The 27,849-nt window shown below is 41.9% G+C and overlaps 1 protein-coding gene across 1 annotated transcript in view; it reads left to right on the top strand.

Moving 5' to 3' along the window:
* Positions 1-27,849, top strand: part of LOC134840032 (nucleoplasmin-like protein ANO39) — a 254,422-nt gene that overhangs the window by 213,727 nt on the left and 12,846 nt on the right. The window contains exons 2-4 of the mRNA XM_063855659.1: positions 24,516-24,749; positions 24,824-25,134; positions 26,846-26,997. Coding sequence (XP_063711729.1) covers positions 24,536-24,749; positions 24,824-25,134; positions 26,846-26,997 — 677 coding nt within the window. The 5' untranslated portion in view covers positions 24,516-24,535. The remainder of the gene's footprint in view (positions 1-24,515; positions 24,750-24,823; positions 25,135-26,845; positions 26,998-27,849) is intronic.

Genomic DNA, 27,849 nt, shown 5'->3' with positions numbered 1-27,849 from the left:
AAATTTCATAGATGGTGTGAAGAACGATGAACTTAGGACAAGATTAGCAACGAATTACACACCTGTTTCAACCAATGCGCCTACGCCGGAGGAAATGCGATTTGAATCCAAGGAATATCTGTTGCTTAGACATCCTATGAGATCAGGTTATTACCAAAACAGTTAAGTCAGTTTTAACAGTGGACCTGCTAACCAGGTTAACAACTGGTACAAACCTAGAGAGGACACGGACAAGAGACGCTCTTGTGCAATTTGCAGTTCGACAATTCATCATGTATCAGCATGCCCAACCTACAAAGAAGGCATGAACACGATCGGTTTTAGTCTGGAGGATGAAGATGCATCAGAAATCGATCATGAAGACTTCATGAGAGGAGTACTTGCAAGATTCGGTCCCAGGTGTTTCTTTTGGAGGGCCATTTTAAATCAGAATGTCCACGATTTTGGGATGCTGTGGCATACATCAAGCACCCAAGTCATGAAGAAGCTTTATCGGGTGTCAAAGCGAGCAACGCATGCCTGATGAGTCTGGCGGAAGCCCGGAGGCATGAGAAACCACAAGAGATGGCTACGAAGAAAATGCAAGCCGTGCTAGAAGAAACGAGTGAACCAGAACCTGGAACCGCAGCAAATGACTTTAAGATTGACTATAAAGCAGCGGCAAGAGAAGCCCTAAGTAGTACCTTACAGTAATTTGCGACAAGAGAAATTGAACAGAAAGTCAAGCTCAAATTCAAGAACGATAGAGCTCAAGAATAGCTCAATGCCTTTGAAGCATCGAAGGTGGAAGAAACGAAGGCACCGAGTAGTTTGAGCATGAAGCTGAATGTGATATCAGGGAAAGCATTCGGGATGGTGCCACAAAAAAGCAATGAAATAAGTCGCGGGACATCAGGTAATCAAAAACCTAAGCGATCCTTCGGAGTTCACCTTGATGCATTTGGATATATACGCGGATTACCTTAGTCAAGCTGAGCTACGCACTGAACCGAGAGCTGTTAACAAAGGATGGCACTCGAATAAAGAAACTGCACGGGCGCTACGCGGAAGTCTACGGATCATATCAAGTGATGTTAAACGTGGATGGGATTAGTATCTATACCAAGACTTACCTCAAAACAGACAATGACCAAATAGGAAAAATATGTTTGGGTAAGGAAGAAGTGAAGGCTCATAGAATTGACTATGACGCCATGATGGAACAAGATACGGTACACATCGGGTATGAAAAAGATGTGACTGCACATCTGCTAGACACCGATGGCAAAAAGATCGATGTAACAGGACTTCTAGACACAGGAGCAGTGGTCTGTGTAATGCCGAGAAAGTCATGGCAAAGAATGGGCATCACAAGGGAGGACCTAAACCTAACGAATCCAAGATTGGCAGCCGCTAACCGCGGAGCGATCTACGTGGCCGCGAGAACATCGATAACAGTCCTCCACATGGGAGGAGAAAATCTCTGGATGAGTGTCCTCGTGGTGGAGAACCTGGACAATTTGGATCAGTTCCTTTTCGGACGGGACTCTGTCAGGATTTTCGACGTCATGATCGACCTGAATAGAGGACTGATTAGGATTAGGAACCCAGAAAGGAAGTATGTCAGGAGACCACTAAACAGAATAATATCCGATAAAAATAGGATACCATTTTTTTTAGACAGAAAAGTAAAATTACAGCCCGGGCAGGCACGAGTAGCTATTGTTAGGTTGAGAAATTTAAACTCATTGAATGATAGTAAGCGGGTTTGCTTGCTACCTAACTCAAACTGTGAAGGTTCAGTAGTTTTAGGCCGGAGCTTTTCTGTAACATGAAATGGGCTGTGTATGAGTGTACTGTGGAATACACTGGACACAACGCTTTCAATCCAGCGTGGAAGGAAACTAAGCTACACTTTGCCACTGAGAATGGATTATGAAGAACAAACGAACTAGAATTTCCATGTAAAGGACTGTCCCTTCAGTGCGGATAAAAATTTGGTAATAAAAAGGATTAATGAATTGAAATTTTTGATTAAAAGGTTCTCAATGAGATCTGAGACGGATGACGGCTTGTCGAGTTGCTCGAATTTTCTGGAACGCCCCTCGTCATATGACTTGATTCTGACAAATCTTTTTTTCCAGAGATAGAGCACTTGAGAGGTAAGATAGGTGAGGGAGAGTTCAAGTCGCTAAAGGAAGTTCTAAATCGGAAACATAAGGCAGATATTAGTTGTTGTAATTTCGTCGAGCACCAAATCGAATTAGAAGAAGATGCCGTTCCCCACAGAACGGGTGCAAGGCGCATGACACCACAAAAATCGGAAACGTGCCGTACGGAAATAGAAACGTTGCTCGAATACCACATGATAGAACCCTCAAAGTCACCATGGGCTTGTGGAGTAGTCATGGCTAAAAAGAAAGGGGGACAGCTGAGATTCTGTTGCGATTTTCGCTACCTAAACGCGGTGACCATAAAGGACGCTGACCCAAAACCACGCAAATTTTGCACTACACTGGATCTGGTTTCTGCCTTATGGCAGGTTCCTTTGCGGAACAAGGACAGAGAGAATACTGGATTTGCATGTAAATTGGGCTTGTTCCAGTGGAAGAGGATGCCCTTCGGCTTGTGCAATGCCACGGCGACCTTTCAAAGACTGATGGCTCAGGCTTTGGCCAGGATAACGAAAAAGTACGGAAATCTTGTGATGTGCTACGTGGACGACGTGGTCATAGCGACACCTACATTGGCAGATCACATCGACAGACTCGACGAGGTCATCGACTGCATAAAAAGATCCGGCCGGCTTGAAATGCAAACAGTCGAATTGTGAGATCCTTAGGGACTCAATCAAGTAACTGGGAAGAATGGTAGACAGGCATGGCGTGAGGCCGGATCCGGATGCGGTGCAGGCCGTGCTAACATGGGAGGCCCCCAGCTTGGACACAGAGCTCATTCGTTTCCTGGGATTTGCCAATTATTAACGCGAGTTCATTACGGGATATGCAGACAAGTTGTACCCAATGCGGCAATTATTGCGCAACAAAGGGAAGAAGTTCGAATGGAATGAAAGAGCTCAGTAAGCTTTTGAGAATATAAAGCGGAAACTGTGCGAAGCACCAGTACAAGGAATGCCCACGGAGAAAGGCATGTTCGTTCTCATTACTGATGCTTCAGTGGTGGCCATTTCAAGAATACTGCATCAGGAGCAAGAATGGAATGGGAAAACAGTTCACCGTCCCATTGCATAGGGCAGTAAAGTGTTGAGCGACACAGAAATGAAATATGGTGCACCAAAAGCAGAAATGTTTGCGGTAGTCACGTTCGTGGAGAAGTACCGCGCATACTTGGGGAACGCTCCTTCAAATTGCGTGTGGATAATATAGCCCTATCCTGGTTAAAGACGTACTTGATGGATCAGAGTTATATTCGTCGTTGGATAGTCAGGTTGGATGGCTATCACATGATAATCGAGCACAGGATGCGTGACAAGCACCAGATTACCGACAACTTCAGTTAGAAGACGGCATTTTATCAGTGACTGCAACAGAAGCAGGCAAATCAGGTGTAAATTAAGATTACAGAGACTTATGAAGCACTTCCCTTGACGAGGTGGTTTGACAAGTAAAGACATCCATTTCCGGGACACCCAGAATTACCCGTGGAGAAAGCAGAAGAAACAAAGATCTATCCAAAAGGGACCCGGTCAAAAGTGGTCTAATAGGAACTCTCTCGTATGAACGTAAGCAGCTTCTCATTGCTAGATAAAACGGTGCAGGTCACAGCACAAGTGATGCGGCTGCTGCGTGGATTGGTGGAGAGGGAAGTGATTAAAGTTGACCTCGGATGAGCGGCAGCCATGGCATCGCTGACAGTTCGTGAGACGGTACGGATAAAACCATCAAGACGCCAACACCAAGAAAACGAAAAGGATTGTAGTACGGTAGTTCAGCAACTAGTATCCTCGATTCCTCAGAACGTTTTGGCAAGAACATCATACAAAGAAAAAGGACATGAGAACTTAACTCAAAAGAAGACTGTCACTTTTGAGGAACCTGATAAAGAATGAACAGAACTTGATTCGAAAAACCCGGAACAAGAGAATTTGTCCGGGGAGTCGGATGTTGAAGGAAATGTTCATGTAAATGAACAAGACCAGACAGGCAAAGTTTTGTCCGGGAAGTTAAGATGGATGGGTAGATCTTGCACATTAGAAACTGCCCTGGAGACGTGTTCCATGGCAGACGCATCGGTTGATACCACCTCGAGGAAATCAGAGATTGATAACTACTCAGACAGGAACTCGAGCACAGGATCAGAGTTATCAGAGTCAGCAATCCACACATTGTTAGTGGAGACTCGAGCAAGAGACTTGGACAGGGAAGTGTACTATGACCCTGATAGTGATCGCTACTTGAGTTGAAAAATCTTAGATAACGCAGCGGATTTTCTGGAGCTGATAGCAATATCGAGACTTTCGATGAACTTATCACCACAGAAGGAAGCAGTCAGGACTGATCTTCAGCCATTTAATCAAGAAACAGAGCCATTGGCAAAGATTTGGTGCTTCAAAGTGGAAAATGACACACATCAGCCCGATGAGCTAAGCAGTCACTTGAGGGTAATGAAGACATAATTGATGGCGAGTTACGGACTCTCGGATTTATTAAGAGCGCAGAGAAATGACCGCATAACAAGTAACCTGAAAAGGTGGATAGAGAATGGGTCACCAGACAAAGGAGATCTGGAAAAGCATAGTTACCAAATCTTGAGACAATACTATATGCAGAAAGAGCGGAGGTTATATCTGAACAAGGATGGGATCAGGGCTTGCAGTAGGAGAGAGGACGACAGGGTATTGTAACAGTATAACGCGATAGTCTTGCCGCAACTTTATCAGACAGAACTTTTATTCAGGTCGCATGATCAGATGGGCCACGAAGGGATCAATTAAGTATACCAGAGGATCTTGAAACGCTTTGATGAATGACCTGGAATAAAGAAGGCATGCGAGAAGTGGGTAACAGCATGTCTGTCATGCTAACAGGTGAAGGATCCCAGGAAATTGCAATTTCCGTTGCAGTCAGTAGAGTCATCCGAATTCAATGAAGTGGTAGAGATTGATCATCCGAAGATATGAATGACAGACAGAGGCTACAAACAGACCCTGATGATGATCGATCACTTCACAAGGTATGCAGAGGCCGTGCCCTGCATAACTCCCTAAGCCGAAGAGACATGAGACCATCTGATCAATACGTGGATAGCAAGACATGGATGTCCAATGACATTCCAATCGGACAATGGAACAGCTTTCGTAGGAGAACTTACCAAGAAGCTCAGGCTCATTCAACCACGTATCATCCACAAACAAACGGCTCGGTGGAAAGACCAAATCGGACTCTGGTGTCGATGTTGAGGGTGGACTGTTCCCGATACATGACTGATTGGGATAGATATCTTCCACAAGTGATGGGAGTTTATAACAGAACGCAAACTTCCACCACAGGAATTAGTCCGCACATGATGTTGACTGGACATGAAAAATTTTGCCTTTAATTTTGCCTATCCAGAGTATGAAGAAAAGAAAACATAGCCACAAGTCTATGTAAGAGACGTGATCAGGCGTCAGCAAGAGCTGAACAACTTATACAGACTCAATACACAAAAAGCCCAGGCGAGGCAGAGGAAAAGGTTTGACAAGAAGGCAGCTGGTGCAAAAGCTAGCCCGGTAGGAGACGACGTGTGGGTCTTTCAGAACGTCAAACCTCCGAAAGTAACAGCGAAACTTCTAAAGAAGTTGAGGGGACCGTTCATGATAACAAAAGTGCATCAGGAGGGACGTTTTTGCAGACTGAGTACCGGCCGAGCTGCGCATTTTGAGAACATTAAGCCACACAACCTATCCACAGAGGACTGGTTTATTCCTGAAGACATGGAGGAGGGCGATTATCTGATGATGAACCCTGCTTGCGAGGTCAATGAGAAAGGTTACAGCAAAAAGAACGATGGGAATGAGGCTCTAGAAGAAGGGACAATTCCGCCTCTGGTCCTGGATCCCAATCAAATAGTTGAGACGGACCAGGAAACCTTACCATACGCAGAGGAGGAGTGGGAAAATCCCGAGTAGATAGAGGTTCCCGAGAACAGTGGTACCGGATCTACACTTTACAATGCAAACAAGACAGAATGACAGGACGAGACCTGCAAAGAAACACAATCCTTACGGACACGAGCTCGCGGTGGACAGGTGATCTGAAAAAGATACTGGAGTAATCTAGAAGAGATACTAGTGTCACAAGACATCGACATCGTCGATGACCAAGACAAGGAATGGGTCGACGATCGGTCTAAACCTGAAGTGGAGCTAGAAGATGAGCAGCATCAGGCGTTTGAGCCAAAAATTAACGAACCTGCAAGTCATAGAGTGGTTGAACGAAATGACATCAGACCCAAAAGAAACCAGTGTCACGATTCAGGACGTAGACCGCGAGAGCAAGAAATACATAAAGAATGACAAACAGGATCCTTCCTGGGCAGCCCAGGAAGAGCAATTGCTCATTCATGCGTCCATCCTTAACTTGAAATCTGGTATACGATCGACGGGGACGTCGATGGATATTTTTTGTCCGGTGAGTTGGGGTAGGACTTAACCACACTGAAAAATTATGAATAAAAAACTAAAAATAGCAAGAGAAACAGGTGACCTAGAGGCAGAAACAGATAAAAACCCTAGGAAATTAGGCATAGGGAGAGTGGTAGAGTCATATTTTAACTTGCCAAATGAGTACTCAAGCAGCATAGTACTAACGGATAGCAATTTTAAACTTACAAATAAGACAGGTGCGATAGCGATCACCGCGGATATGAGTTTTAGAACAGCGTTTGCAGCAAACTTTAAGAGAGAATATAAGAATTTAGAGTTCTTATGGAATCAAAGTCCAGGAATAGGAGGTGTAACAGCCTTTTCTCCGGCGGCCTAGCAAATACCAGGAAAATACTTATGTTTCTTGGTGACGAGGGCGCAAGAAAAGCAGCATGTGGACCCTGAAGATTTGGTTTTGTCCCTAACGAAACTCAGAGACTTCTTGATGGAGAGGGAGGTGAAGGAACTATCAATTCCGGTGTTCGACCCAAACCGAGGTAGACTGCATCCTCGGGAGCTGTATGCGCTGATACATAAGATCTTTTCTGATACCAACATTGAAGTGTCTCTACATAAAAAAAAACTACTTGAGCATAGGCTGAGAGTAGGTCGAATGTGTTGTTTGTTATGTGTTTTGTATTGTGTCGTTATGTGAATAAGTTATCGGGTTCGGAAGGGTTAGTGACCACGAATGCTCAAACAATAATTTGAGGAATAGTTCCACTCTTAGATCAGATTACAAGATTTTAGAACTGAATTAATTCTTAATTTATCCTAAGATCAAAATCTTCTTATCTAACCGATTTTAAATCAATTTCAAAAGGAAGTTGGAGTAATGTTGATAGATGTGATAGTCGTGATAACTTTTGTAGATCCTTATTGAGCGTGTAATTAATCATCGAATTTCAATTGCAAACACAGATAATCGAACTCGAATCGTACGAATTGGATAAATTCCACCTGAATGAATTAATGGACCTTGCAGAACCCTATGTGGGACTGGTGATAGATGCGATCTATGGTCAGCTGATGGAACGAGACTTCACTCTGGAGGACCCAGAGGATATTCATGTTGCTGGCCGCCTTAACGAATATCTTGGGGCATGACAACCGTGGAGACCGCCCCATGGAAGTATTATTGAGGGCAGTTTGTGGACAACAAAGAAAACAAGATCCCCCAACATGAGGGTAATGAGGTGGAAAAACGGGGCACTTTCAGGAAGTGACTTAGCGAATGAGCCTAGATTGGGAAGTTCCAGGACCTACCAACCATGTGAAATGCCTCATCCGACCAAGCCTAGGCCTGGATTGAGGAGAATGCATCAAGAAATGAGTAGCGAGGCAGCCTCGTCTAGCTCACAACTGAGAGCAGCTGTGCCACTAAAAGAGTCGAGAGTAGAAGAAAAAATCCAAAGGAACGAAACTATGAAAGATCTGAACGAGACGAAAAACGAACTGGAACGGATGAGAAAGACGTTGCTGAGAACTGAAGAAGATAGAGATTGCAACAAGAAACAGGGAGAGGAGATAAATTGCTTGAGGCAGGAATACAGGGAGCAATTAGAACGACTGTGAGTGTTCCTCGTGAGCAGTCCCCGATGGAGCTTCTGACGCCTCTGCAGCGGACTAAGCCTAACAACAGAAGTGCAAACCCCAGCAGCGTCCGGTGGAGTGACGATTCCGGATCCAAGTGACACTCTGGGTGAACCAGTAGTGGAACGAACCTTGCAACAGCTGGTGGTGACCACTTGCCGAGTCGTGGCCAGTAGGAGTGTGCCAGGTTCCGGGGTGACTGCACCCTATAGAACGAGTGACGATACCGGCAGAGTAGAGCTCTCTTCGAAACTAATGAAGAAACCGGGAGCTGCTAACGCGACGAAACCAGCAGAGACTTCAAAAGCCTCTGACAGGAAGATAAAGGAGATGCTCATGAAGAAAGTGTCGCACGTGTTTAACATACAGAAAAACAATCAAGTCAAGAACAGCTTCACAGGATTCCCAGAAACGGACATGCGAGCATTTCTTAAGCAATCGATGCGGATCCAGCAATTTACATGCAGCAACCACCGCTCGGAACGTCGCATTTGATATTGGGCGAAAGTCTAGTGAGAGTTTTGCAGAACTTAAGAATCTCATGAATCACTACGGTGATAGTCATTGGAGGCGCCACAATAGCCCAATTAGATCGGATGGTGGTATTGATGAACCCGGCAAAAAGGTGGATGTAATGATTTTAATAGGCATGAATAAAGTGTCCAGGAGCTCAGACACCGAAGAAGCTCAATGGGAGGCGATCCTGGAGCGTCTATTCACCACGCTTTGGCAGAAGTTTCAGTGCGCGGTACTGATCGTTTCCACCATACCAATGAGTACGAGGACGCTATCATCTGACGCTATTATCTGGAAGAAGACACAACAAAAGAGTCGTCAGATGGAAAAACGTCGTGCAATATCTGGCAAGTCGCAACGCTGGACGAATGATCTTGATGGACTTAGAGCATGAGCTGAGAGCTCTGGATCTAGCCAGATTCACCACTGATGGGATACCTTTTCGCAGCATAGATGGAAAGGGCTGGATGAAACGTGTCTTCCATGAATGGTTAGATGAATTGGAATTGAACTTGTCGACACGGGAGTACTCAAAACAGAAGAAGCGACGAACGTACCGGCGATTTCGACGTTTCTGCCTCCCAATATGAAGACACACCAGCCGTACCACAAGTGCTGCAGAGCTCGAGCGAGCGAGAACAGAGGTCCGATGATTTGGATCGACTAGGCGAGGGAACAGTGAGGAGGACCCCCTTCATCCCCGACAAAGATTGGGACCAGTTACCAGGCGATGGAAACGACTTCAGGCACCTCCAGATCAGAGACGACGACGAGTACGAGCGACGTCCTGATAGAAGTTCCTTGATGTAGTCAAGGCCGATGCCGTCCCCCTGGGATGTTTATAAACAAGATCTGATGAAGTTGAGCCTTCAAACAGTAAGATTTGCAGCTGATGCGATAAGAATGTTGAATGGGGCGAAACTTTCTTTGAATGGACTGTATTAACGATCACTTGCATAGTAGTGGTCTCCTGAGCAGACTCAGAGAGCTTACAGCGGCGGAAGATGCAGTGCGGCCAGCAATCAAAGACATTCTGGGGTCCATGGGCTAGGCCATGGACGAGTTAAAGGAAGGCGGATTCCAGAAGATAAAGCCAAAACCAAGGTTCGTGTTGTCTCTGGGATATGCATACATCCCAGATGGCTTAAAGTTCGTGTATGCAAGGATAGCTTTTACTCTCGGAAAGGAAATATGATTTGATTATACCTGCCCCAAACTGCAAGGAGCGAAGAACTTGAGGCAATTTCTGTCAGAGCTGCCGGGAGTATGGTCGATTATCTTAAACGATTTGAAAAGATTTAAAGATCGCTACACACGCTAGTATTGGATGAAGTGTTGGGATTGAAACTGTCCAATTTCAGCAGACAGCTTAAATTGAAGCCAGGAATCAACGACAATCATCGAGTGATGGTGGGAATGTCTAATGACCTGTGGTTCAGAGGAATGGAGATCAAGGAAGAAGGAGAAAAGAGGCAAAACGCCTAAGAAACAAAAGCTCTTTTGGAAGCTATGGTTTTGCGAACGAAGACAGAGGCAAACACGTGGCTGCACTTGACCCCTCGAATTGCAGCATTGGGCATGGACGCTTTCGATCGAGGCCCAGCGATGACCACGAAAATTCACGCCTACCTGATAAAAGAATTGAACTTAACTGAGAGTGCGGAAAAAAGTCAGCAGAATTTGTAATCAGGATGTGCCAGATAAAACTGGAGGCATTCGGGACACAGAACGTAAGAGGAGAAGAGGGTTTCAATAGAACTGATAGCATATTAGAGGGGTTGGGAGCAGGATAGACCGCGTCCTTCCTGGCGAAAGTCTATCCGGCACTCTCTCGCTACCCGATAAGAATTTTTTTCGAAGCAGATACCAAATTATCGATTGTAGTGATCCTGGCATTGTTCGTGACGTTTGCAGCAGAAAATTTTGTGAAAGGACTAGCAGTATTGCTCACTGAAGGGATACAGAATCTCCGGCTGGACGGACTTCTGACGGTAACTTGGGAGCATTGATGAACAAATGGGAGAGAATATGAAAATGTTTGACATGAAACGAACCACTGACTCCTGGACTAAAATAAGAGATTTGAGACATACGCTGATCGAATAGCTCCTACAACAGAATCTTTTTGAAACAGGAGAAGACAAAACAATAGAAAAGGAAGAAGACGTGCGACGTTATGCAGGGGGCATGTCCCTACGAACTGATTTGAGTCTAGCTATGAGGAGAGACAGATCCCTAAGCACTAATCAGAGGAACCATTGAGTTTGTGACGACGATATAAGGTCCAGCAGTGACGTTTGCGTTCCCTGATGTTAAAGTGGAGACATACAGAAGGTCGGTGTAGCACCTGAACCTCATTTCAGCAGTGTACGGGAGCATACTGAGTTGGTGTGAGCAAAATGTGCTACGCGAATTGAAGAAAAAAGCAAAATGTGTTCGCGAAGATAGCAGAGCCAGAGATGACAGCAATAATTTTCAATGAACACTTCCGTGACCGAGTGGGCAAAGTGGATAGATGGCACATTGAAGTGTTCCCGAAACTCTGGAATTTGAGGCCCTATGACAAAACAAACGGCGAAATAACGAGAATTCCTTCTGAAATGATCTCGTACCAGAAAGTGAAGGAAGGAACCAAAGACTGGGGCGACTACAAAAAGCTGCCAGAAGAAATACCTGAAGTCTTTCTGATTAGAAGGATGCTGCTCGGAGCAGACTCCGTAGTACACACTCCCAGGTTGAGAACCTTCGAAACCAATGAAAGGAGGATGGCGAAATTCTCTGAATCGATGGACCCGTGCTTCGTGGGCAGAAACGCTGCCGTGCTGCAATACATGCAGTTTGCTTATGCGGATGAGTCGACGAGGAGAAGGATGAGCAATGTGACCAATCCAAAACCTGTAAGATTCGAGGAAGAATGGGCCAAGTTACACCTGGCGCCAATATTCATGAGAGGCAAGGCGGACTTGCAAGAAGCCGCACTAATCGTGATGTGTGTGAAAAAAAGAATTGGCGATAAGTGGGAAAGTATTGACTAGGACTGCTCTAGCACCCTTCGGCTCTGAAGAAGTCAAGATATAACACGGAGATAATCAAGACAGGTCAGCTGGCAAAATAGTTGTGCCGAGCTTCACAGACGAGACGATGAGTGAAGAGCAAGGATTTTCGGGGTCAGGAAGAAATCGACAGCGAGATGACAAGGAGGGAGAAGACCGTCAACCTGAAGAAGTGATGGAACAGGATCCCGACCAAGCGGGAAAAGACGACGACAAAGCCTCAACAGGTGGTGTCTCGAGCCTGGACTTTATTTTATTGGATGATTCCGAAGTTGAAGCAGAAAAGTTGGAGGGGACAATTGAACCAGCGGAGGATGGAACTTCCACGCTGGAGCCTCCCTCAGCCTTTATGAATCCAAGCTGTGACCTGCCGGAGAGCAGCTCTCCTGGTAACTTTAAAACCACTGAAATGAAACTTTTAATGGAGTCTCCGAGTACCTTTCATGGGAACCTTGCCAGAAGAAGAGTGGGAAGTTCACCACAGGGATCATGAAAACAGAACAGGCTGTAATATGGACAGGGTAGCTTTCATGGAAGTAGTCTTGACAGTTGTGCAGTGCTACGAGAACCAGTCGATGTTGAAAATAGTTCTCAACAGACCACTGATGCGGACGATCCTTGATAAGTTGGACAAATGTGAAGGGAGGATGAGCGAGTTGTTGAATAATTGGGCCACTGATGAAAGTGAAGTTAACGGTCCAATCAAAGTGAAGTCATGTTTTTGTCCAGAACTCGAAAGGGAACGATGCGATGGAAAATGGTGATTGATAAGATCAACGACATTAAGATGAAACTAGGCAGCAAAGTGGCGTTAAGGAAAACTGGGAAGAAGAAAGTAGATTCTGAGATCTCAGCAAAAGCTGTCAACTCAGCCAAACGAAAGCGTGTTGAAGATGTCTTGGATAAGGGGCAAGGTGATGACAGATTATCTGGCATGTCCACAACGATGAACGACGTAAAGATGGTGCCACCCGTCCTCATGGCAGGAATAAGATCAGCCAGTTACAAAACCAGGAGAAGTTACCGCACTCCGACTGAAGCTAGCCTATAAATGGCAATACCCAGCCAGTGTGGTGAAAGTATTCTACGTATTCAGGAATCACGAAAAGGGAAGTGTCTTAGGACAGCTGACGCCAGTGTAATATAACTGATTGACAGTATCGGATACCGTCTTGATTGACGAACCCGCCGGTGATACATGGAAACGATGGAGTACAGGAATTCAGCTAGAGGAGACCTGACCGCTCTAGAAAATAAAGGTGCCATAGAATCTTATCTGGAAGAATTGATACAGGGCACAACAATGAAGCAAAACGCGAATGGAACGTTAGTTTCTTCCAAAATACATGCGAAAACAGTGGGTCAGTTGGTGAGTTTACCGTGGAGAGCAGTAATAATACATGACTTTAAAGAGGAAATGCGAACTACTCCGAAGATACATGCTCTAATAGCGGTACCGTACGTCAGAACTGATCTGCAACTCAGATTTGCTTGGTGCATGACGGGATTGACTATAGGAAAGTATGACTTGGAAGAGAGGAAGAGATCGAAAGAAGAGAGGGTGCTCTTAATGACGAGTCTGAGAGACCTGATGATCAAGGAAGGAGCGGCAGTAACGTGCTCGAAATGGAGAGACGCTCTGTGTTTTGTTCGGTTCATCTTGGAACAAACATCGTTACCAGCGCTGAAAACATCGTTACCAGCGCTGAGAGAAGGCAGTGAGCCAGTAAAGACCTTGCTCTCACAAGCACTAGTGAACTAAAGCAGCCGATGCTGGTGAGCATGAAAGATCCCGTGGAACTAGAACCATTGAAGAAAGAAGATCGATGAAATCCGCAGATTCTCGAACAAGGAGTTTAGGCTCACGAAAGAATCGATGGGGACACTGCTGAAGCCCAGTGAGTACTGTGGACCGATCAGAAAGAAGTCATAACATTATGTGTCGGGAATTGTTGGAATGGCACATCATCCTTCCATCAATGACGACATGCGTGATTGATACTTCGATTACAATCAAGCGGTGTTGCTGAGAATACGGTCGTCAGAAATTTCAACGATACGGAGCATTGCCAGTCAAAAAGGTAAACTGGGATTTGTTTTGGAAGAAATATGACTGCCCCTTCCATACCGAAATCTGATAGTTGGGTGGAATTTGGATTGGGTTTCTCAGACAAGTTATTGAGAACGAGTCTGATGGTGGTGTGGGATTTAATGAAACCATCATGGTGCCCGAGTTCAAAAGTTGATCCAATACTACGAGCGACGCAGGATATACAAAGGGAATTGAATGCAGATTGTAATTTGCGTGACCTCAAATTATCTACCAATTAATGACAACAGCCTCTAGATGCCAGTGAGAGAATATTGTGGAGTTCCTAGGCTGGGGATCAGAAGACTGGGTTGAACCTGGTAGCTGTCTGGCAAAAATTTGTGGATCAGAAGGTCATATGTGTTGAGGTCTCGACTGCGTGAAGACACTTGCGAAACAGCACAAGCAATTGACGATACTATTCGGAAACATAGTGATGAAAGCGAAAACGGAAGCAGACCTAATTGCAGATTGCCATGGAGGAACTGAAGTGAATCTAGTGAGTGCACTAGGATTCTTCAGCATGTTTGGTTTTTTAGAGTCACTATTGAAACTAGAACAAAAGCATGAAATGGTCACAGCCATTAGTTTAGAAGTGTTTCTGGGAGTGTTACAAATCAAACAGAAGCAAAATGGAAAATGGAGAGAAGCGATAGAAACGGAATTGAACATCAGGCAGATTGAAACTTATCGCAGACCGTCTGGAGCGCGATACCTAGTAGGATTGGTTTTGGCGCCGATGTGCAAAAGCCGATACCCAGTACACTTCACGGCAGTGAACGTAAAGAGTGAGAAGTTGTTGATGAAGCCTTCTCAGTGCCAAAGTTTGTGAGACTTGCGAGGATGTCGGAGAAATCTTACGAATTGCTATGTAAGATGTTTACCGCAGTTCCAGGAAGAACCAAAGATGAGTTGGAACCGATACTGGGAAAGAAATTCATGGGATAAGCTTGTGGGAACTTCAGTGATTTCGAAAGACAAAAACAGAGAGGATCAACAGCGACGGATTATAATGCAGTAGACGAGATTTATGAAATCCACCGAGTGATGTTGGAAATGAAACCACTACGGGAAGCGTCGGGGAAAAAATGGAGAAGCATCATGCTGACACATTATGAACTCTCGTGCCATTGTTTGCTACAAACATGGTGGTATCCCGGGCGAAGTAATCTGGTGTTGATCTGGGACTCTTCAGACTTGCTCTCCATGCGTTAACCAGACTCATCGCAGCCCATAACGATAGTGATAGTTGTAGTTATGATGGCAATCGACGACATAAGCTCATGTTAAAGAAAACAACATACAAGAAGCACTGAACAAAGAACAGTTAGAGGAACTGGGTTCTCTAAGAGATTGGGTTATCTTTTTGAGACAACGTGCAAAATCTTGAACATTCCGATGGAAAAGAAGAAAATATGGACCAGAAGACGACTGTTGCCATGGTTCAGAGCCAACATGGCTGCTTGGTTGTACGAGTATGCCGAGAAGCATATGTCGCAGCACAGCAGAATGTAAAGTTCGTATCAGATGAACGTGGGACCGGGAGATTTCGAACGAGATTTTCTAACGCATCGGAATGCACATACAACCGCTGTAAAAAGAACGAAAAAAAGGAATGGTTGTGACGGGAGAGAAAGAGAAGAAATGATGAAGGAAGACCTGGAGAGAAATGTGACGTAGTGCCTCCAAAACAGCTTCTGCAGAAATAGGGAAACTAGTGTAGACCCTCTACCTTGTTGCAAACAAAGGGTAGAGGAGCAGAGGTATTGGAGGACCGCCTTCAACAGCGTCAGAATGGCCACCGACGTCTTGCAAGACATTGAAACTGAGAGTGGGGATTCAATGTCACAGCAAAATGAGATGCAGCAATGACAAAAAGCCGAAAAACAAGATACAAAAAGGTGAACGGTAAGAATAATTTAGTAGATTTAGAACTTCTAAACGATGAAAACCAAAAGACCAAAAGACAGATATAAACGAAGAAGTAACTAAGAAGAAGATGTTAAAACCCAGAATGGTTTCCGTGTGAGAAAAACTCAAATGAGAAACCAAGCAACTTAACTTGAAATTAAAACTGAATGAAAGAGAAACTTTTAGTTGATTTTTGAGTTTAGAATTTTGTTGCATTGTTAAACTTGCATTATGATTTTAGTTAGTGTTTTTAGAGACACTTACAGTTTGCTTAGAAAGGCTTGAGTGAAGAGTGTATTGAATATTCCAACCTGCATGATTTGATTTTAATCAACTAAGATGACTGATCACTTTGCGGTGATATGAAGGACTTGAGTAATCTCCTAAAGTAGGAGATGATTTCATTGTTCCTTCTAAACACCAAAATTCTTAATTTTAATATTCAGGAACAATGACAACTAAAATTCCGAAGGGAGGAAGCCTAGTAGGATACTTATAGTTTGTTGGTTGGCAGGACTGTCCTGCGTCCCAACACCTTTTAAACCTAGTAGAAGAAATTTTAAAGCAAGATAATGGCATTAAAAGTCAGAAAAGATACTTGATCTTGAATCACATTCTCAAAGTGCAGATTGTTGAAAAAAGTTAGAAGGCTATAGCAGCGTAGTATGATGCCATTTATATTCTGTAGTGAGTCGATTTGATGTGGATAAAAGTGATTTCATGCATTATGTAAATTTTGTTCGATGGCACTGTACCTTTTTAATGAATACCACGAGACTCAATGAGGACATCGACCGGGCTGTCCGGAAAGCATGTGACATTCCACCAGAATGGCGTGAAAAAGCATGGCATAATCGAAATTTTATTAGAGCAGTCCACTAAGAGAATTGGCAGTTTCGACGGATTAACAGTGCAAATTGTGCAATTTGACGAATTGGGAGAGCTTAATTTGAAGTGATAAAGTATTTTTCGAAAACTCGGTTGAAAATAAGGAGACGTCACGACCTTGAAGTTTCGCGAACACTGAAAACAGCGAAAATCAGACCAGAACATTTTTTGCTAGAAAAAAGCAAGACTGACTCTCGATAGCTAAGAAAAAACGTGGGGACTCTTTTGAAATTACGATCGAGACTGTCCGAATTGTAACGATTGTAGCTGTTCAATCGTTACCAAGCAATTCCCGAGAATCCGGAAGGTTATTGGGAGGATTTTATTACCCTTCCAGAAGGACGGCAAGACCGCTCTTCGCCCAGATTCCAGAATCCGGAAGGGCCTCCCGATGAAAACTGAAACTGCATTTTAACAACTTTTGCTTCCGGAAATGTCCTGAACTGAATTAACTAACATCAAAATACGTTTTCAGATCATGAGAAGCTAGGCGTTGAGGAAAAAGGTCGATCCATCTCCGATGGATATCGCTAAAAAGGGTTAGAACTTAACAGAGATGGTTTTGAAAAACTTAAAGTGTTAATTCAAACGTTTCTGCAAATTTTGTGCATCATCACGAATAAATTTTTTTTACAATATTCACGAAACGATCAAAGATCTGAAAAACGAGAAACATGTATGAAAGTGCTCTAAAAATTTTCGAACAATCAAAATAAAGCAACTGTAATTATGTAAGAGTTTACGTAATCAATAGATAGTAACACTTTCGTGTGAATTTCTGATATTTTTAGCCATGTTATACATAGACTATAACTTTGGTGTTAATTCCCTGATCCCGATATCATCGCGTGTGTTGATCCTCGGCCTCTCCCTCCATATATGCAAAGCCTCTAGTGTGAAGCATATATGCAAAGCCCTTCAGCTTATGAGTGTTGGCTGTTTGGTCTTTAGTCTCTGATTTCAGCTCAGCAGTACCACCTACCTCCTTATAACATTCTAACAGGTGTTGCCTTACTGGGAGTCCCCTTTGCGGTGTTCATCGACCCTCGTGGCTAAATGTCGGACTGTGTGGCCGACATAGGTGGAGTTACATCCACTACATGTAAGCTTGTACACCACTTTGGATCTCAGTTCACAAGCAAAGGAAGTTTTGAGGGATGGCGAGCATGTTTTCAATTTTCTTGCTGTGAAAATTATTTGTTCCCCGGATATTAGCCGAACCTTTGCAGCTAACAGTTGAAATGCATTGCCTCGATATTGTATTGTAAGAGGGGGTGAGTCTTTTCATTAATTATCATTTCTCGGTTGTGATCCTTTTACCTCTAATTTTTTTCCCTCAATGATCTTGTTAAGAGTTTCAAACACTACCCTTTCCGACAAATTTTTCGGATATTGATTTTCAATCCATTGTTTCTAATTTTTTCTCAATGCCTGGTGAAAATTTTTCCATTTTGAGGTTTTGCTAGAATCAAAATAATTCCCAATTCGAAAATTATTAATCATGAAAGAACAAAAAACTAATAAATCTCAGAAATTTACAATGATGATTTTAAGATGAAAATTTTATTAATGATTATATTCTTTATTATGTAATTACAGTTTTTTAAATTTGATTGGTGAAAAAGTTTTGAGCATTTTTTGACATGTTTTTCATTTTTCAGATCTTCGATCGATTTTTAATTATTGTAAAATAATTTTATCCTGATGATGCACAAAATCTTTTGATTTAACGTTTTAATTTTTTTATATCCGATGGATATGATGATTTTTACGTACTGAAAAAAAAACAATAGTACTATAAAAACTAAGTAGTACCCCTGTTTTAAGGAGTGACCTCGTGGTCTGGGGATTCTGAGACCCAGCCATAAGCTCACTATTTTGCATGTAACTAAGTTAATTTGCGCGACTTGTCCGATAGCACAAAACATTAATGTTTTTTCTACCCGATATTAAAGGACCACACATAAAACTGCCTGGACCTACTGAGCTCGGGCGAGTTTGTTCCTTGTTTTTGATTTTTATAATTCGATTTTAAAATTTAAATTAATTTAATTGCCCTTTTTTTTTATTTGGTGATTTATAAAATTCTCACTAACCGCTTATCATGGGTTAGTTCAGTCCCGTAAAGTCCCGTCAAAATCCTTTTTTTTAACCTTTATGCTGCGTCAAGATGAGGAAAAACAACAAAGAGTGTAAAAGCAAAGATTGCTTAAAACCTTCAGGACTGATAAATTGGATTAGATGTGATTGTTGTTCTAGTTGGTATCATATCAGTTGTGTAAATATTTCTCTAAGCGACTCTATGAAAAACCAATGGTTTCAGTGTCTTTTATGCGTTGGTGTGAAATCTGTTAATAAAGCAACAATAGGTAAAGGTTTAGTGCTAGACAATTATGTTAATACAGCCATCTCAAATGTCCGAGTACTCCAGAGAGTACAAAAAAACTTGCGTGTTCCCTTGGCGGAAAGGCTGTTGGACAAAATAAATGACATCGTCTACAATGTAGAAGATGTTACAAAATGGCTAATTTTCTTGATGTCGTTTTTGTTTTTTTGGAGCAACCGAAAAGAAGTGGACGCAAACAGACCACAAGTATGAGCTCTTTAATAAATCAAAAAAATCGAGCAAATTCATTTCCAGAACCCCATCCCCAAATTTCAAGCCCGCCTCGAAGTGACCTCGAGCAGAGAATTAATGTAATAAGTAGTAAGCTCGAGGAAGGAAATGTAAAGGGAGGAATAAGGTTTGCTGCTTCGGATGACAAAATTACTCCTTTTCAACTGATAACTATCATAAGTTGTTGGCTAAGCAGCCTCAGCGAGCCAAATTTGCAGCTCCAAATCCAAAAAATTTGGAATGTTTTTTCGTAACCAATTTCGACCTATACAAAGCGATAATAACATTTCCGAACGGATCAGCAGCAGGTTCTGATAAAATAGTTCCTCAAATTTTCAAAGATTTTGTTAGTAAGTCGAATGGCAGTGCAGGACTTAATTTTCTGAAATCGCTTTCTAAGCTGATAAACCTCATTGGAGATGGCAAAATACCCAAACCCCTAAGACCTTTCTTTTTTGGTGCAAAGCTTATCGCCCTCATAAAGATAGACGGAGGGTTGAGACCGATTGCCATAGGCAATACGCTGAGACGTATCGCGTCTGAATGCGCTGGAATCAAGGCCCTCTCCGAGCGACAAATTTTTTCGGAAACGTTTAGGTAGGATGCGGTACCAAACGAGGAGCAGAAATAGCTGCCTACTCGTTTCGGTACCTAATTGAACGCGACGACAATCCAAAATGCACTGTTTTTTTAAAACTAGACTTTTAGAATGCCTTTAACTCTCTAAATAGAGAAACAATGCCGAATCATGTTTATTCAAATCGCCCCGAATTGTATAATTACACCCATTGCGCGTATGGTAAACCTAGTTACCTTTTTTACGGAAGCTCTGTCATAATGTCAGAAGACGAAACTCAGCAAGGTGATCCTGAAGCCCCACCCCTTTTTGCGGAAACAATTCATACACTAGTCAAACAGTTGCAGTCGAAAATTAACATCTGGTTTTTAGATGATGGAAATTTAGCCGACGACTATAAGGCAGTACTCCGGGACCTTAAAAACACTTTGAATTGGAACAAATTTACGGCCTGAGCTTGAACACTGAGAAGTGCGAACTTTGTTTTTTGGGACCGACAACTAGTACACAGTATAATTCAGTTTTAACGCAATTTCGAAAAAAATGCCCCAAAATAAAAATAAAAACAGAAGAAGAACTCCTCATTTTGGGATCTCCAATCGGCAAACTTTGCCTAAAAGAATTGCTCGACGAAAAAGTTAGGGAGCTTGAAAAAATCTCGGATGTTATTGACAAACTAGACGCCCATTGTGGTTTTTACTTCCTGAAAAATTGCTTTAGCATGCCAAAACTCCTATGTTTTTTGCGTACGAGCCCTTGTTTTTTGCAAACTGAGTTTTTGTAACGCTACGACAAATTGCTAAAAAATTCGTTATGCAAGGTCACTAAAGTGAAAATGGATGATAACCAGTTTTTACAAGCAGTTCTCCCGGCAGCCAAAGGTGGCTTGAGCGTTTCTTCCGCTCGTCTACTCGCTTTACCCGCTTTCTTAGCCTCAGTAGTAGGAGCGAAATCTTTGGTTTAGAGCAGGTGGATGGAACCTATGCTGATGCGCATAAACGGTGGTATGAACTTGGAAAAATTGACATGGCTCCGGAAAATGAAATCCAAAAAAAGTGGACGGAGCCAATTTTTGACAGCGAAATTTCAGAGTTGACTTTACGACTCGAACCAACGGACGTAGAAAGATTCAACGCGTTCCAGGATAGAATTGGCTCCTATTGGTTGAATGTCAACCCATGCAAGCTTTGAGGTTAAAACTGTCAAAACAACAACTCAGAACTGCGATAGGACTCCGATTAGGCTCTAAAATATGCGAACGGCATAAAGGCGTGTGCTGAAAAGACGTCATCGAGGATGGTTGGCATGGTCTTTCTTGCCCTAAAAGTGCAGGGAGATTCTCTAGGCATTCAAATCTGAATGCCCTTATAAAGCAGAGTTTATCTTCTACTCACAATTCGTCTGTTTTAGAACCACGACACCTCTACAGGGCCGATCAGAAGCGACCAGACGGTTTGACGCTCGTTCCAAGGGCTGTTGGTAAGCAGCTTTTGTGGGATGTAACGCTAGTAGACTCGTCAGCTCCTTGTAGCATTAATGCCGGGTCTGTTTGTAACCCTGGTACGGCTGCCGCTAAAGCGGAAGAGCGAAAAAATGACTAGTATAAAGATCTTGTAGATGATGGATATTTTTTCCAACCGCTAGCTCTTGAAATTCAGGGAGCGACCGGCCCCAGCACTGACATTTTTTTCAGCAAGCTTTGTAAGAACCTAAGCATATCCATTGAGGAACCCAGAGCAGGCAGCTTTTTGAAATAGAGAATCTCCCTGGCAATACAGATGGCGAACGCCCTTTGAGTACTCCGAACAAAAAATGACAAAATAACTTTCGACAAAACTTTTTATTTGTAACACTTGTATATTATATTTTCTCGTGTCGAGTTGCGTGCTCTTATTGAAAAAATGTAAAACGCATCGAATGTAATTGAAAACGACTGAAACACTTGTCATCTTCTTCAATCTTTATCACTTCAATATCTAGAAAATTCCAAGGATTTTGACTGGAATACGTGATGAAGAGACTCCTGACTGTAACCTCGGTTACTATGATACTTTTGACCTTCTGATTACCAATATGGCGGGCAAATATTACCAATCTAGCTGACCCAAACGTTCAGTTAAACACATGGGAAAAACTGAAAAACTGCATGAAAGAGTTAGTCGAAATATTCGTGCCTCTAATAAAGATACGCAGCAGTGGCAACCAAATGCCGCTAGCAAGGCCGGTCCGGTGCGCATGAAGATAAACGAAAAAGAGAAAGCCTGGGAAACATTCAAAAATTATCAAACAGCCGACAATTTAACCAAATATAAAACCAAACGAAATGAAATTACATCTGCCACGCGATCGGAGGCACTCACCCGTGAAAAAGAAATATCATCAGAAGTTAAAACTAATCCGAAAAAGTTCTGGAGTTGCGTGCGCCAAAAAACTACCATAAGAGAAGCAATCCCCGCTTTAAAAAAACCAAATGGTATGCTAACTGACACAGACGACGAAAAGGCAGAAGTGCTCTCAAACTTCTTTGCATCGGTTTTCACTGACGAAACCCCGTGTAACTGGGATATCAGCCCTCCGCCAACCGCCAGCATTGATGACAACCTGGAGCTAACAATGAATGACATCCGAGAAGAACTCAATCGGTTAGACACTTCAAAGTCGCCGGGACCAGATGGAATTCATCCTAGGGTCCTATTTGAATTACGAGAATTCATCTTAAAACCTTTTTTGATTATTTTCCAAACCTCTTGGGAGACAAACAAATTACCCGAAGACTGGAAGTTGGCTAACATTTCTGCAATTTTTAAAAAGTGTAAAAAATCGATGGCAGATAACTACAGACCAATCAGTTTAACATCAATATGTTGCAAGTTATTCGAAAAATTTTGTTCGAAAGCATTTAATGGATCATTACAATGAAAAAAGGCTAATAAAAAATGCACAATACGATTTTTGATCTGGACGTTCACTGAACTTACAACTCCTGAAAGTAATTGATGACTTCACCAGGGCAATGGACAACATTAAAATGTCGACGTGATATACTTGGACTTCAAAAAAGCCTTCGATTCGGTACCACACAAAAGACTAATCGGAGTTCTTAGACAGTATGGAGTAACTGGAAGAACCTTGAACTGGATAACAGACTTTCTTTCGGGACGACAACAGAGAGTGGTAATCAACGACTCAAGATCCTCATGGCAGCCAGTAAAAAGTGGGATACCCCAGGGTTCAGTACTCGGCCCAATACTGTTTTTGATATACACCAACACAATGCCGGACAAAAAAGCGTCAAAAATATATCTGTTTGCTGACGATGCGAAATTATACCGTCAAATTGAAGACAAATCGGATGTAACACGCATACATGAAGAATTACAATCACTAGAAACTTGGTCAGGCCAAAGTCTTTTGTCCTTTAATATCGACAAATGTGTTCACATGACAATAGGAAACAAGAAATTGGATATGGAGAGGATTTATAAAATCAATGGCGAAAACATTAAAAAAGTGCAACTCGAAAAAGACCTGGGTATCTGGCTTGACAATAAACTGACATTCGAAACACACATCACTAAAAAAGCCAATAAGGCAAACGGCATGATAGCAGTAATTAAGAAAAGCTTCACTTAAGTCACGAAACAATTATTTTTAAACATCTACAAATGCTTGATACGGCCACACCTTGAATTTGCGAACTTAATCTGGCACCCAAGACTGATCAAGCATCAAAAGATCTTAGAAAACGTACAAAGAAGAGCGACGCGTCTAGTTAGTGGTATGAAAAATCTATCCTATTACGAACGCCTTAAAGAACTGAATCTATCATCGCTGGAATACAGAAGGAAAAGAGGGACAATGATAGAAATGTATAAAATCTACTATGGTTTGTATGATAGGAATGCCACTGCGGGACTATTCGAGCGGAATGATAGGGATTCTAGAGGTAACGCATGTAAAGTAGTAGTACGTAAAGCAAATCTAGAAATGCGAAAAAATTTCTTCACGATTAGAGCACCTCTCGACTGGAACAATCTGCCACAGGAAACAGTGCAAAGCAAGACCATCGACGAATTCAAGTGGAAACTAGACAAACATTGGAAAGCGATTGGAACTGACATGTACGAATTTGAACGGAGATAGGAAAAAACATTTGAAATGACCACAAGAGGCACTGCTTGACTTGACTTGACTTGACAATGTATGTTTTTGACTCTGTGAGTTGTCTCAATTTCTATTCGCTAGCTTTCAATACTGCGCTTGCATTGTATCGCAAGTGATGCGAAGCTATGCTTCCCCTCTGTTTTGAAAGTTTTATCAGTTTTTATCACTGTTACATAAATTGAATAAAGGCAGGAATTTAATGTGGACATTGCCTCCGGACGAGGATTTGTTTGTCGGGCAATTATGCGATTCCGGATAATACTTTTTCGGATTGACAATGGCCGTAAAACCAACCTTCCTATCGTTTGGTGCCCATGAACTACAGTTGTTTTTGTAACGATTATGTTTAAAAGCACGGTTATTTGTTTTCTAGACTTGAGCCAATGGCGTTAAGCGCTTTTTTTCTCTAGCCGTGTGTAACTGGTATTTCTGTTAACGTACATGAAAAACTCGATACAATAGTGTTTGTTTTCATATTTAAGTGAGTTTGATATCCAGTGCAATGGAAACATTTAATCTCTGGAGTGCGACTCTTGACAAGGCCAACAAAGATAAACAATGGGCTTCAAGTGACGACGAAGATGTGCGCATTTTAAGCTTCAGTAATGTTTTCCTTGGTGATAGCAGCAAACAAGGGGAGCTGAATGTTGTTAACATAGAGTATACGGACGTTGATGGAGAAGATGTCAGCAGTGTTTTTTGTGTCCTGCAGAAAGGTGGGTGCGGCAACCGTTTCATAGTAACCAATATTAATGAAGCATGTCTTTAAATTGTTAGTCTGTTACACTAGGAGTGACGGACACTATTCAAATCCAGCTGAAAACCTCAGAAGACTTCAAGCTTGTTCTCAAAAAAGGAAATGGTCCAGTGTACGTCATGGGAACTCAGAGTACCCAGTTTGTCAATGACATGGATGATGCGAGTATGGACGATGAAGAAGATATGGACGAAGAAAGCGAGGCATCTCCTGTGAAATTGGTGAAAGGAGCTGGGACCAAAAAGAAGTTCATCGAGGCCGAAGAAGAAGACAGCGAAGACGAAGGCCCAGAGAAAGTGGAGAAATCCCCTCCTGCTAAGAAGAAGAAAATTGAAGAACCAAAGGTAGCCTCAATTATATTTGGGTTAAATATCGGTTTTTTTTCAGCATCTTCAACTACTGATAAGCACAATGAAATCCAGAAATCCAAACAAGGTTTTTCCATGTGAAAATTTACTAACTACGATTTAAATAACTTCAGTTATTCGTCTTTTTTTTCTATTTATTTGGCTACAAAGGTTTTACCTTATTTTCTATTGGTTCAGTGACCTCATATTGGGTCGTTAGATGTGCGAAAAAGTTATGCGTGGGTGTTTTCAAATGAAGATTGAAATTGTTTTCTTCGCGAGTTTGTTTATAATGAAAACGGGTGTCTGCTCAAGTTTTGTCGGCTTTGTTACTGCTTCGTAAGGTTTTTTGCGATGGTAATCTGAAATCCAGTTGTCTCTCTTGGCATTTTTTTTCTCAAAAAGAACTTGTTTCTAGACAAATATGTGATAAACATTTGAAGATTTTGATAGATGTAGCTTTTTCGACTTGAAAAAATGGATGCAATGGCTTCGTCTCATTTTCGATCGGCTCCTATGACATGAAATGTTTGACTTGTGTCGCAATTTACGCGAAACTATGCTTCGCCTCTGTGTTGAAATGTGCAGTTTGCTCAAAATATATGTTTTCAATGCTAAAAATAAGCAAGCTAATGAAAACATTATCTTGAATGGTAATTAAACAGCTATGGTTTTTTACAGGAGTTCTACGGGTACTGAGGTTAACCTATGGTTGCTCTGTAATTTTCGATCTTAACGAAGCTTAAGCGGTTCACTCAGTGGATTGCTTATTACCCTTGCGATAGCAAGGGTATTGCAATCGGGTACTAGACTTTTTTCCCTTAAACAACTTTGTCCACAGGACTCATTTCTGGACTCTATTTCATATATCCTTAGTGGCCTAATTTCAAGTGGTTTCAAAAGAAACATAGTTTTTATGTTCTTCTCTGGATCGCACAAAATGCTTAAAGTCTTATTGGAAATTATTGTTCAAGTTTTTCATAACAACATTTTTTTGGCTTTTTTGTTTTTCTTTTCTTTCGACTTGATAAGTTTCGGCCTATAATATATCAGTTTAATGGCCTCATATTGCGCCTTTAGATAGGCGAACTTAGTTTGTGTGTTCGTCCCTGTGTTTTGAGAGTGAGGGGGACTTAATAATATCTTATTAGTCTTGGAAATTTTTTGCGATTTTTCTTTTCCTTTTTTTCCGGCTTGATAGGTTTTTGGGTTATGTTTCTATCGGCTTATTCGCCATGTATTGCGTCGTTTCGCGAGCTGTGTTGAGGGTACGGGGGACTTAATAACTTTTTAGTAGTCATAATTGTTTAATTTTTTTATGGCTTTGTTTCTTTTCTCTTTTTTCTGGCTTTTTAGATTTTGGCCAATGTTTTATCGACATAGTGGCAGCATATTGTTTCATTTGACGCGTGGGGGAATAGCCACGCACAGGGGAGTCTTTTTTGATTTGTTTGAGGGCGTGGGGGACTTGATAATTAAAAAAAAAATTGTCCTAAAGGGTTTCTGCTAAGGGTTTTCCGGCTGTTACCTCGTGATAACTTTTCTTTCGATGATAGTTTCACATTCTTACCTAGCCTTATCGGTAGATCTAGTTCGAAGTTTTCGATTTTTTTTGACTTAGTGGCTTTCGTGTTTTGTATCGCAAGTGGCACGAAGCTCAGCTTCGAGTGTGTGTAAAAAGTTTACCTGATAACTAACTATTGTTTAGGTATCAAGCAAGCCGGAGCCGAGCAAAAAGCCTGAAGCTGCTAAATCAGATAAAACAAAGACTGCGAAGATCCCATTACCTGCGATGGATCCGGAGGAAGACGATGATGATGATGATGATGATGACGATGAAGATGACGAAGACGACGAAGTGTAAGGCATATATTTGAATTAACTAGGAAAAACAACAAGATCATTTTTGTTCTGATCAAGGAACTTTGTTTTCGGGTTTGTTCTAGTTTTTATTTTTAAGAGTCGATGAACTGGTTTGCAATGATGAGTACCATTGTAGATGATTCGATTTTCTGACGATGCACACAAATAAGTGCGAATGCACTTAATTGAACATTGATGGTATGCTCTGTTTTCGAACAGCAGAAGGACACAAAAAATTTGAGCGACTTTTAGTTTTGAAAGTGGAATTGAATTTTCAGATTTCCCACCGAATTAAATAGATCTGGCTATTCTTTTCCTACTGACTTTGTTTTTTTTGTTGCCTATGTTTTTGTTTTCCACGCAAAATTAGGTACCATAAATAAATGTCGGAAGGGATCGAGTGCTATCCCGCGGTCGTGATTCGAACCCTAGTCAAAAAATTTCTGTGTATAGAAAAACTGGCTTGAGATTTTTGGTTATTTACAATTTTGAGCGAAAAAACAAGTAAAGCTATAAAAATGGAAATAAGACATACAAATTTAGTTTTAACTCTATGAATTTTTATTTTCTAAGCTTCTTTACAGCAAAAAACTTAAAAAAACAACAAAAATCTGCAATTTATTTTGATCTTTTCCTTTTTTTTAAAGAAAACGGTGGTCCAATATGCGCGTTGTACTCTTTCTGTTAATTGTATTTTGTCGAGGCTTTTCTTCAGATCCGTTCATTTCAAAAACATCACAATTTGTTTGAAAAAAACTGTTTTTATCGGAACTAAGTGTTACCTGCACAGCAACCGGCTATCGTTGTATTGTTTTGTCTTTTATTCTTGAAAGTGGGGAGAAATTTTGT

The sequence above is a fragment of the Symsagittifera roscoffensis genome, chromosome 2, assembly GCF_963678635.1.
Source record: "Symsagittifera roscoffensis chromosome 2, txSymRosc1.1, whole genome shotgun sequence".
Lineage (NCBI taxonomy): Eukaryota > Metazoa > Xenacoelomorpha > Acoela > Convolutidae > Symsagittifera > Symsagittifera roscoffensis.
Note: the sequence above shows the minus strand (reverse complement) of the source record. Positions and strands in the feature narration are given on the sequence as shown.